This window comes from Ambystoma mexicanum, chromosome 1q (assembly GCF_040938575.1).
Source record: "Ambystoma mexicanum isolate Mex_15411 chromosome 1q, UKY_AmexF1_1, whole genome shotgun sequence".
Taxonomy (NCBI): Eukaryota; Metazoa; Chordata; class Amphibia; order Caudata; family Ambystomatidae; genus Ambystoma; species Ambystoma mexicanum.
In genome coordinates, this window is record NC_090922.1 from 927,432,722 (window position 1) to 927,445,717 (window position 12,996).

The window sequence follows — 12,996 nt, forward strand, 5'->3', positions numbered from 1 at the left end:
GCAAGGACAGGGTTGTCCTTCTAGTTCGTCCTTCTTTTCTTCCGAAGGTAGTGACGGAATTTCATTTGGCCCAGAAGGTTGTTCTTCCGGCATTCTATCCTCCTCCGCATCCTGGTAAGGAAGAGGAGAGGCTCCATAGGCTTGATCCTAGGAGAACTTTAAGCTTTTATGTTTCACGCATGTCCCGGGTCAGAGTGGACGATCAACTCTTTATTGGTTACGCTGGAAAGTGTTTGGGGCAAGCTGTGACGAAACAGACTTTGTCTCGCTGGATTATTTTAGCCATCTCGGAGTGTTACCGCTTGGCGGGTAAGGACCCACCGGCTGGCTTGCGGGCCCATTCTACCAGGGGTGTGGCTGCATCTACTGCCCTGCAGAGGGGTGTTCCTATTCGCAACATCTGTGATGCAGCCACCTGGGCTTCAGTACATACATTTGTACGTCACTATTCCCTCGATTCCATCCGAGGGCAGGATCTGGCCTTTGGAAAGGCGGTCCTTTTCTCTGCTATTTGATTGGCTATTCTAAATTTTGATTCTAAATTCTTTCCCTCCTCCTTGCTCTGGTACTGCTTTGGGAGTCTGTCATAGATATGGAATACGTCGGAGGACCCAATCCCCTCGAAGAACAAGTTACTTTCTTACCTGGTAACGTTCTTTCGATGGGATGGTCTGACGACGTATTCCATATCGCTCCCACCCTGCCTTCCCCGCTGCAGAATTTCTTTTGCGATTGCAGCTTACGTTCCACAAGGCTTTGTGTCTGACTGGCAGTTGACTTATGTCACACGTTCTGGGGGAAAAAACTACAACTGAGGCTACGGGCGTCGTGCGTCCTACTTATCACATCGGATGACGTCGGAGGAGGTCCTCGACGACGGCTCATCGACGCAGGACGCAGACGCCGAAAAAAGTTTCCGAAGCAGCACAGCTGTGGTGATTACATGTCATAGATATGGAATACGTCGTCGGACCATCCCATCGAAAGAACGTTACCAGGTAAGAAAGTAACTTGTTCTTCTCTTGGGTTGAATAGGCAAACTAAGTTACCCGTCCTGCAGGTCTAAGCTGAAATTTAAAGAATTGACAAGTCCTGACTCCTCTCACAAATGTCTTATTTCAGTGGTAAGCAAGCAAAACTGCTGTATTGTTGCTCATTTCATGTCTTGGGTACAAATAACATCCGGTTACTTTAACAATATTAGTACAAAATTACTAATCAAATGGGTCTGTTTGCTAATCAAAAACATTTTAATTAGCAAACTCGGCTAATCAATTTTTGAAAACTAATTTATGCCTTGGCAAGGTGGCTGAGAGGAAATGCCGTGCTTCTGGTACATCCTCTGACAAACTGGTCTGCTGCCTGCTCCAAAGGCCATACCGGCTCTCTGGCCGCAATAAGACGAGAGCCCACATCCAAGCCTGCGTCTCCACGGCATCTAACAACTCGGCAGAACTTTTTAAAATCTGCAAGGAGCTGGGCAATCCTGCTGCAGGCTCTAACTCTGCTGTCCCCTCCCAGGCCCTCTGCAACACGGCCCTGGCTTCTCATTTCATCGCTAAAACTCAGGACATCCTGTCGTCTCTCTTCCTCTCCCTGCTCTTCCTCTGGCCCCACTTTGGCCACCTCTCCTCCCTCCTTCTCTGCCTTCCCCTGTTCTCCTCAGACGAGGTTGCTAGACAAGTCCAATCTATGAAATTCTGTTTCCTCCAAAACCATCAAGGACCACATTGACACCCTGGCTCCTGCTCTGGCTGATTTATGTAACCACTCCTTCACCACTGGAGTCTTCCCCTCCCCCTGAAGCACTCCCTTGTGCACCCTCTTATTAAGAAACCCTCTGCCGAACCCTCCTCCTGGAAAAGCTGGCCATCTCCTAGCTTATTTTTCACTCTGAATCTGTAGGTTAGCTAGATGACCATCAGTCTGGCTTCAGGGCTGCCAGAAGCACGGAAACTGCTCTCCTGAACATCTGCGAAGATCTGCTCTCCAACCTTGATTCCAACATCCCCTGTGTCCTCATCTTACTTGAGCCTTTGACACGGTCAACCATGCCATACTGATCAACCGTCTCCGTTATAAACTGGGTATCACTGATCAGGCCTGGGCTTGGTTGACCTCCTTCCTCTCCGATCGACCCTCCTAGGTCCAGCTTGGGTCCTTCCTCTCTTCTATCTTTATCTCTACCTGTGGTGTTCCCCAGGGGTCTAACTTCTCTCCCTGCTTATTCAACCAATATCTGGCACTTCTTACCCACCTCATTGCCGCGCTCTGCCCCAACTTTCAGTTCTATGCGAATGACACTCAACTCATTTTCAGTCTCTCTTCTGCCACTTCTTCTCTCATCTCTGACTGGCTGTCCGCCATCAAGGAGTGGTGTGCCGCCAATGATCTCTGCCTTAATGCCAGTAAGACCGAAATTCTCCTCATCGGCACACCTGCTCCCTCCTTTCCTGTCACTCTCTGGCCCGCCTCTCTTGGCCCTTTTCCTGCGCCCACCTATAAGGCTAAAAACCTCAGAGTCATCTTCGACTTCACCCTTTCCTTCTTTCATATCTCTGCCGTCTCTAAGCAGTCACACTACCAGCTGCACCTCCTCAAAGGTATTCTTCCTTTCCTCTACTTCCCCCAGAAGCTCACTGTCTCCAGAGCTCTGGTTCTTTCTAGGCTGGACCACTGCAGCAGCCCCTTTCTAAATCTACCTGCCTCTACTCTGTGCCCTCTGCGGCGCATCCAAAACAGGACTGTGAGACCTGTCCTTGGCCTCAAGCCCAGGGATCATATTTCTCCAGGACTGAAATCTCTGCACTGGCTCCCAGTGGAGGCGAGGATTCATTTCAAAACACTCTGCATTGTCCAGAAAGCCTTCTGGGGCCTGAGGCCTCAATACCTTTAACTCTCTCTTCCCAAATGTCTTCTTTCTCAAGCTCTTCACTCATCCGCCTCCAACTCCCTCAGGGTTAGTCGCTTCTCCAAGCAGCGAGTTGGTGGTAGATCGTTCTTCTGCTGGGGCCTCCCTTTGGACAGCCTACCTGCCTCTCTGAAACGTGAGGAGCACCATCTCTGGTTTCGGAAGCACCTCAAGACAGCACCTCAAGACCCTCCTCTTTGCTTCTGCTTTCTCTCCTCTTCTCCCCTCCTGGTTGAATCTCATAATGCACTGGTTATCTGGCTACCCTCTGATCTCGGGCCCTGGTCCCCTCTCTGCCTGCTGCTTACCGCACTGCCCCCCCCCCCCTGGCAACCTTTGCACTTGGACTGTTTCTGTATCCCTACAGCCCCTACTAGCACTTGACTTCTGATGTCTGCATAGGCGAGTTATAAATGCCATATATCACCATAGCATATATATATATATATATCATAAAGGCCTCTAAAATCAATAAAGAACTATCCATCGCAGGCTAAATGAAAAGTAGGAATGAGACATGGGCGATGATGCGGCATGTAGAGTTATGTACTTCTTTTCCTCAAGTTGGAGCTTTCAAATCGTGAGGATATGCAAGTCTTAGGCCTATGGCAGTTGGAGCATGCTCTTTTTGGGGAAAGTATGTTGCTTGGGCATGTGGGTTTGCCAATAAATATTGGTGTTCCCATCTGGAGTTTTGTCCAGGACTGGTCATACATAGCAGGAAGGATGGAGCTGTGAATAGCAAGCATTGCTAGCCACTTCATGTGGCTTTTCCATGAATAAAGTAGTACTAGTTTACTAGTACTTATCCGGATGGCTTGGGGATGAATGAGTAAAGCACATATGCTGTGCCAGCTCTACCATCTTGGAACAGTATTGGAGCACAAACTGCAAGAGAAATATCACCCTGCTACCATAAGGCCTTTTAGATGCACACTGCCTGGTAGATCCATTGGTAGCAAAAGGCAGTTTCCGGGGTCCTCCCGGCAGCCTCAGTAGGACCCGGCAGCCCCATAATAAAACAACTAGCCAACAAAGTCCTGTGGACCATGTGACAGAATGGTTGCAGTAAAGCAGTGGGGCTGGTATGAGAGCATCAAGAACAATTGTGATATTCGCTCGCCTATCATGGGTAGATAATCATGATTGTATAAAGGACACAATGCTTGTACAAAAAAATAAATATATTGGTATTTGGTCAGGTTGTTGGGGAAACTATTTGCTAAACTGTGTATTCCCGTTTTTATAAAAATGGGATTGTCAAACTGATTTTGCACATGGTGCCTCTTGTCATGTTAATGGACCTTTGCGTTGCCCTGTGTTGCCTTCTGTCAGCCTCGTAGCACCTGGTGGATTGTAGGCCAGGCACCCGGGTATGTTGATGGGAGGGTGAGCTTTTGGCAGAGGGGGACTGTGGCTATAGGTGTGAAATGTTTGCAGGTTTAGGATGCAAGATAGAGACGCATCACCTCAGTCCAGCCAGATGGATTCAGCAAGGGGACAGAATTGAGACATTTTTGGCTTGGCATGTTCCTTGCATGAGCGCCAGGGATGTGGTGGTGCAATGGTATCACTGTTGCTGCAGGAAAGGGTATGGACCATTGGAAGCTTCATGCTCTTAGTTGTAATTGTGTGTACTTCTACAATCATGCAGAGGAGAAGTAGGTCTGGGCTGTCCAATGAACGGAATGATGGCCTGGAGTGCAAGTTGTTTATGATGTTGCCCAGGCTATTGGTAGAATCATGCTGCCCTGTCCAGACTAGGCAAATAGTCACGTGTTGTAGGGACTTTCCCGAAGGTGTGGTGGCTACTGTGTTATTGCTGCTGAGGACGAGCCACATTAAAGGTTCATTTGCTTAATGCTAGCCTCCGGATCACGCTATAAAATCTGTACCTTTGCGTTGACCACATCAAATGTCTTCCACCTTCACAGGATCAACGCTTTAGCAGTAATAAACTCCTTGTCAAGGGGTGCTTCCCTGGTGATGGATGTGCTCGTTTATACAGTGCTGAAATACCATCAAAATGACCCTTTGGTACTCTCCTTGAGACAGGCCCTAAAGAGATTTTTCTGTCGCTACCGATTAAGCCCTACTTTCCATTTTAACTTGCTAAACTCCTCATTTTGAACCCTTGTGGATGTTTGGTGGTAGTGAAGCGAGTGAACTTATTAATGTGTATTTGAGGGACAGCTCTTTATAAAATGGCAATAAATTAGTTCTAGTGCGTCAACTGCACATTGTAATACACATGGGCACTCCCGGGGCATTCTAATTAATACGGTGTGCGTACCTTACTTTTGAAGGCTAGAATTGCCAATGAGTTTAGTACCTGCACATGTGATGACCATGCCTGACATAGGATGTGAATAGGATACCTGAGCATATCTTGGCAATACGTGGTACAAGTCTGTTGAGCAACAACTGCTGGAAAAGGCTGTGGGTTCCTCGCACTATGATGGCAGTGCATGGCACATGCCTATCCAATCCCTATAACTGGTATCAAGGCTTGCATTTGGTCCCTGCAGTGCAATGAATGTTTCCGCCAGTGCCATTTCACTGCATGACATGGAGTGCTAATACAACAGTCCTTAGTTGCCACTACATGTGCATTCAGTATTGATGCCCCGCCCATACTGCAGGGGCAGGTTTATTAAATTGGATTCATGACCAATAAGCCTGTTACTTGTCTTTCCTCTGTCATGGGTGTCACCGGTTAGGGCAGATCTAACTAGATTCTGGGTGCCGCACCCATACTAATGATCACGTAAGTGGATGCCGTTGGCACGCGTGGAGAGAATGGATTTTTAAAGTGGATTTTTACCTGGAACTCCCTTCTAAAGACTTAATAACCCCCCCATTGTGTGCGCATTTAAGATTATTGAAACCGAGCACACGTTTTGAAATTTGACAGTCCTATTCTGACACGTGAGTTTTTCAGTAACTGGGTGACCTTCTGGTGCACATGGATTGGACACAACCTCGATATTGTGCATAAGCCCTGCATTGGAAAAGGAAACCGTCAAATTTTTCAATTGAAATACTTAGTTTTTGCCCGGGCACTCCCGTAGTGGTTAGATGTGAGGTACCAAGTGGTTTCTCGTGTTATGTACAGGATGCATTCTCTGGCATAAGGCTAGCTGTATCTGCTTCAAAAGTATAATTGATTTAATATGAGAAAGTGGGGAGGTAATGCCAAAGCTAAAAAGGAGGGGCCCACTCTATATTCTTCTAAGTTTTATACAAATATATTACATGGGTAAGGAGGGAAAACCAATCAATTTGAGACAATTATAGATGCAGATTCAACAGTTACCATTCAAACAGGACTGCATTTGCTCGAAAATGCTCATGACAATGTAAGTAAAATACATTCAATAAAAAGATGCTAACAAAATATATTGGCTTCTCTTTTCCTTGAAGGCAGTTTGAACACAATCACTTAGGATCCATTATAACTTCGATTATATGTAAGAATTGGCCCTGAAAAAGCACAGAAAATGTGAAAATATGTTAACTTACATCTAAGCCTCACAGTATGTTCTTGCTCCGTGATAAAGTTTTTGGAAAGTAAGAAATAGAAACTGCTCATAATCACTCCACTGGAATGAGGCAATTTGTTTTCACATTCTCAAGCATTGCTGTTTTTGGTAGTTATATTAGTTGATCTCAGGCTAAATGAACACAAACCCTCTTTGCATGTTGGAAGAAAAGTGTGTTCAACCTTTTTCAACAGTGTAATCCATGTAGTACTAAATATAGTACAAATTGCTGCATTTATAGTTGAAACTTTGAAGGTAGCAGCACTACTAGCATGTGGATTATTACGTTTGACAACATGATGAGACTTGAGTGGATCTCTCAATTCTTCCACCCTTGGGGCATTTAGAGCATATCTACCACAGAAGAATTGTGCTAACATCAAGTCATCCAACATGAGTTTCATTTGCACCCTAACATGTGGCTGCAGAAGTAGGAAAGATGGATTGGTTTTACATAGAGTACACAATTTTAATGAAAGGAGCTTGAAAGAGGGAAGTGGCATAAATGGGTAGCGGGTGAGGAGGATTATTGTGGCTATCCACTATGGGTGGTAGACTCGCATATCCTGACTCCTGTGAACTGGGCTTTCTGGTGTTCACAATGTCTTAGTGATCTATATAGTCCATGGTCAATGTTTTATAAAATGTTCTTTTGTCTGGCTTTCCTTGCAGCAATTTCCTGACCGGATTGTCGGCTTTGTGCCTAGAAAACACATTTCGTCCTCTTCTGGCATATACAGTTATGGGAGTTTTGAACTTCTGTCGTCTGAGTCTGGTAATGGAGACCTGTACTCCATGATCTTGATTGGAGCAGCATTCTTCCATCGTGAGCACCTTGAACGCTTCCAGAAGCAACCCTCTGCTGTACATGCGTTAATAGATGAGACTCAAAACTGTGATGACATTGCTATGAACTTTATTGTGGCAAAACATACTGGGAAACCATCAGGAATCTTTGTGAAGCCTGTGGACATGAGAAATTTGGAGAAAGAAGCAAGTAGTGGGTATATTGGAATGTGGCACCGTGCTGAACACTTGTTGCAGAGATCCTACTGTTTAAATAAACTGGCTACTATATATGGCAGTATGCCATTAAAATATTCCAATATTATGATATCACAGTTTGGATTTCCAAATTATGCCAATCATAAGACAAAAATATAGCTAGTAGGCGAAAAATCGCATCTGAAAAAACGATAATGTGAAGATAGTTTGAATATTTTGTCATTTAAAAATATTTCTATTTTTCCTATTGTTTTCTAATAAATACTATTAAAATTCACATATAACCGTGTTAATTTATTTAATCATTGGTATTCCTTGGGTTTGTGCATTCTCCTTTCAGGGTTGGAGTTTCTGAGATGCCCCGTCTATCCAAGGTTGCGATGTAGCACTCTTAAGTGGAAAATGTAGTTTATGTCCACTACATCTTGTTATAGAAGATTACGTTCTGTAACCTTTGTGTAGTATGGGGAAGGGTGCTTTCGACCAAGCTATCTGAACCCTTCTGTCAGCCAGCATCATACTTATTACCAAACCTACAATTTATCATCGCGACAGCTCTGTAACCTCTCCAGTTGGGCAACGCAACCATTCAAGAGGCAAATCGATATTTTGTGCCCAAATCATCCAGACACACCATTGTTACATGGAAGCAATCTACCCATATTATTTCAACAAAGTACAATACTATTGTAACCACACAGAAACAGGATAGGTCCTATTTGGCAATACAGCAGACCATGTTTTCTTATGGGTTATTCATTCAGCGGTTTGTCCAATTTACATTGTTTTGTTCTCAGTCATAAGATTCAGTCTCCCCAGATCAGTTCACTGACTTGATCATGGCTGATCCATGGCCACTCTCTACAGGGTTTCTTGCTTGGACATTTAGCTAGCCACTCTTCAATCTAGAGGTTCTTGTTTTCTTTCCAGTGACACAAGTGATGCTTATTGCTTTCTTAATCCAAACCGTTTCAGTTTTGTCAACGTTGGCACTGGAGATATGCAATTGAAGGGACTGGCAATGCCTTTTTACACCTCGTGGCAGGTTACTGGTTTGACCCTTTCTAAGATCATTTTCCAGAAGTTCTCTACTTTAGTGCAGCTCACAAAGAGGTGGATATTGCTTCCTGTTACTGCCCCCCATTTCCAACAAAGGTCTTTACCTGACCAATTTACTTTTTGATTTTCTCAGGCATCCCGTAGGCATAATTGCAGTTTCTCCTGCAACACCAGGCAGCTTACTCTGTGAGAGTCTTCGTTATGTGGTACAGTATGCTAGACCACATCTGACAGGATATCGCTTCCTCAGTTTGTTCCAGCAGCTTTCTAGATTCCTGTTCAGGCAGTCCATATTTGGTCGATGAAGAGGCTCATAAATCTGACTTGCAGCATGTGATGTGAATTGACCTTTTATTATATGTTTATCTACAGCAACAAAGGATTCACCTCTGGGTTTTTTCTGCGGTAATCCATCCATCCATTATGCTCCTTTTAGACCTGGCGTTCCAAACATCATTGCATGGCAAAGCATACTTCTCCTTGGGTATGAAAGATGCCATTGCCTTACCCGTTTCATGTCAACTAGCCTCTCAAGATAATCCTCTTTCTATACTTTACACATACCAGAGCATGCCTTGTGCATCTTCAAATTGCCCATTGCTCCATATCGGCATGAGGGTTGTCTCTTGAATGTGTACCTGACATTTTTTTACTGTCTTTTCACATCAGTAGTGTTGTCAGCAGTGGTGTTAATCTTTTTCATCTTCCTTCCTAAAGTGTAGTGTTGCTCTTTACCTCCCAGAATCAGCTCTTCCGTTTTTGACTCGTAAGCATTTCTCAACAGGTGGGTGTTCCAGAAGAGCTCAGACCTGAAGCAGAAGAAAGCTTGTGTGGTACTTGTGCACACCAAGTGGCTGTCAAAGCCAAGATCTATTATTCAAAGGGTTTCAGTACAGCAGCAGCTGATAAGGGATTGGATTTGACTGTGGTTATGTCTTAGGAAGTCTAAATAAAACACATCTTGTCTAGTCTTCAGCCCTTGCCTCTTTCCTTCTCTTGTAGGTAAAAGTCACCTCTAGTATTTGGTCTTTTTTAAGTGCCTCTCACTTCCTTCTTGTGTGATGTTTTTCTTGGCCTTGGTAGACTTTGCCAAACATGTTTGTCTTTTCTGATTTCAAACCTGGCATCGCCACTACTAGTGCCTTCGGTTGTACCCTGGTCAGACATTCAACAGGTGAAGATTGCATTGAACCCAGTGGTTCTCAGTCTTGGCCCCTTTGGGATGTCCCTCAGTCTTGCTAGTCCACTACTTGAAGAGCAATGGCAGGAACCTAGGTCTTGACCAGCCCTATTTCAAGTGCCCATGTTCTTGGGTACCTCCTTGTTCTTCCCGCTTCCTCCACTCTAGTCCTCACCCTCATCCACCGCTCCCGATTCACTTTTTCTCCTTAGAGGAAGTGCGTATATTGTGGTGAATCTATCTCACCTTCCTCTCTGATAACTCTTGCCACTTCTCTTCCTCCCTGGCATTCAATTCTCTCTCCTTCCCCTCTTTAATGCTCTTCCACTCCCCTTCTTTAGTTGTCCACTATTCCACCTATTTAGCTGCCAATTCTCTCTGCTCCTCCTCAAAACTCCACTTTTTCCCGACCTCCATTTCCCCTGCTGCTCCTCAGTCTTCCAATGCCCCCCTCCTTCATCTTCACTTCCTCTCTGCCTTCTCCCTACTGCTTCTCGTCAATGTTTCCTCTTCTGCTCCTTTCTCCAAGTTTTTACTCATTGATCCACTGCCATGCAGTAGTCTTCACCTCACAATTCTGGCTGCCATACCGCTTTTGTCTCCCGACCCCTTTTTCACTTTGCATGTCGTCCCATGGGCACCTAATTGCTTGGGAGATTCCATGTGCGTTAGTGTTTTGAGTGAGTCTGAGTGGTGTGATTGGGGCTTATACCATGGAACTGTACATATGTTCTGATGTCCTATTTCAAACCAGGGCCAGCTTATATTTCGATTCTGTTGTCAGTTCCAGCCACTCAGCGACATCTGGTCTCCCTTTCCTCTTAATTTGGTTAATTGTTTTCCTGGCACACCAGGGAGCCTGCGGACACCAGCAGACTGGGTCTGGGCAAGCAAATGGATTTCTCTGAGGCATTCTTGAATGAAAGCAATGCTCTGCATCACTATTCGGGTCTCCACGGACAGCCATGGCCCACCACAGACTTAAGAAAAATGTTTGTCATTCAGTTGCCTTTCTCCCTAGTGTGCATAGGGCAGTGTGAATTAGTTGGGTTAGGGCCTTCTTCTGTGAAGCGACTTCTTCCTGATCCAAACCGTTCCATGGGTAGTTTAAGGAGATTGTGTATGCTCCAGAATCTATCTCACAACAATTGCTCAAACATCTCAATTGCCCCGATTCCTAAAGTGCTCATTCCTTAAAGTTCCGACCAGTTAGCTTACGTTGGAACCACTGTTCTGGTTTCTCACTTCCCTCAGTGACTAACTGCAGTCTTCTGGAATCAACACTCAAAGTCCTAATAGTCCAACCATTCACCCTCCAACATGAGACTTTGTCATAGAAGCCCACCTCAATTTTCCCTGAGTTCTCATCCTTGGGATCAACACATTTGGACGCTTAGACTCCCACAGCATTTCCTTTTTAAAAAATATTCGCCAGTTTGGAGTAACAAGTGCCAGTATGTGTACCCAACTTTGCTTCAAACATATAGAATCCTTGGTAAGATGTATTTTATTAGTCAGTCTTGGCTTTGGTGCAGTCCACCTTTTAACGTACATGGACATAGTGTTCTTATCTACAGTCTTATCTGTCTGTGCCAGGAGGAAATTGCTGTTATTGAATGTGTTTCTGCTCTAGGGAAAAGCCAACTTTGTCACTTGATGTCCTCTTTTCTCGGATGTTTTGATGATATTTGACTTCTCAAAATTCCCATTGTAGCCCACATTCTTCCAAACCCTCAATTCATTTTGGAGTTGTTTGTTTAATTTGGGGCACTTGATAAAGTGGACATTTACACTGAAACATCATGTTGTATTGTGATGGCCGTTGAGAAGCTGTATGCATTGTATGTTCTATTGATTTGGAATTACGACAATTGGATCTTGTACAATAGTCATGTACATATAGCACAGTAGATCAATTGTAGGTACTCTGATCAGTTTATACTCCCAAGTAAATAGAGTGCAGGTGTGGAGGCAAGAAAACTTTAGAACTTTTACTTCTAATTGACTATTAGTTGTACCAGCGGTAATGGGTGGATTCCATAGAGCACTCTCTGACAAGCAATAGGTTTGAATACCTTTATTCAACGATCGCATGGGAAGAGGTTGGAGGATGGCATACAAGACTAGGTGCAGCTCAAAATAGGGAGAATGTAGACAGTGAGAGGAAGGAGGGCTTCAATATTTACAGGGTCCGTCGCTATCTGAAATAATCTAACGCCCAGCACCCATCCTTAATTTTCAAAACTCCTGAGCTTCCTGAAGGATTTAAATTATCACAGACAACGTTTTGGGCAATGTTCACTTCTTTGTCTTGTTCTTTGCTTTGATCGTTATCTGGGTCCTGGCTGTGGTGTTTGGCCTGGTTTACATTGAGACCTTTAACCTGACATGTAGGACTATGTGAGGGCCTTTCGCTGCTACCAGGCATGCCCCATTTTGGAGCACTCTTATTCTAGGGCACAGCTTCTTGTAGGGGCCCACCTCCAAATACAGGCACATTTGGGTAGCATTTCTTGCCCCTTTTATTCGCTTTAAGTCATGCAAAATGTCTTTGTATTGGGTAAATCGGTGGAACATCCCGATTTATTAGGCCACACTGATTTGACTACAAATTCATCAGGCGGTCGAATATATTGGAACCATGCGCTGGCAACTAGCATGAGCCAATCTTTGGTGGAGGGGCTTGAGGTTGCTGCCATTGAATGGAAGTATTGGTTGTTTTCTGTGCCCAATTTTGAGGTATTCACGAAATATCTGATCCAGCAGAATCGGTGTTTGGGCTGTAGTACTGGGATAATGAACCCCAGAAAACCTGCTCATGTATATAATGCCGAAGTGGCAGTGAAAAAGCAGAATCCCTGTTTGTAGCGTTAAGAAATAAGAACTCCCAGGTTTTGGGTAGTTTCATGCACAGCATGGACCCAGTGCAAGCAGGGATACAAATTAACGCAGTAACAGAGTGATTGGGCACAACATTTGTCTGCTTTATGTGTAGCTCCGGAAGGTAACGAGGAATGGAGTCCATCGGATAAGAAGGACCTTGTCTGCTTTGATCAGGATAGTAACTAGGAGGTTATGAAGAAGCTTAGTATTCCTGGCCCTAATGGTCTATCAAATTATTTCTTTAAAACTAATCCAGAGACCTGGGCAGTAGCTCTTCACATTTTGTTTGAGTGTGGTAACATTGGATCTCTTTCCTGATACATGGGCCAAGGCACGTGTTCTGATATATAAGAGGGGGAGAGATCCTGCCCTTTAAATTATAGACCCATTGCTCTTCTGGATGCAGACAGCAAGGT

At 44.6% G+C, this 12,996-nt stretch overlaps 1 protein-coding gene across 5 annotated transcripts in view; it reads left to right on the forward strand.

Moving 5' to 3' along the window:
• Window positions 1–7,747, forward strand: part of EXTL2 (exostosin like glycosyltransferase 2) — a 159,500-nt gene extending 151,753 nt beyond the window's left edge. For all 5 annotated transcript variants that reach the window (XM_069641568.1, XM_069641569.1, XM_069641571.1 and 2 more), the window contains one exon: window positions 7,126–7,747. In XM_069641568.1, the coding sequence (XP_069497669.1) occupies window positions 7,126–7,617 (492 nt within the window). In that variant the 3' untranslated portion in view covers window positions 7,618–7,747. The remainder of the gene's footprint in view (window positions 1–7,125) is intronic.
• The last annotated feature ends 5,249 nt before the right edge of the window (window positions 7,748–12,996 follow it).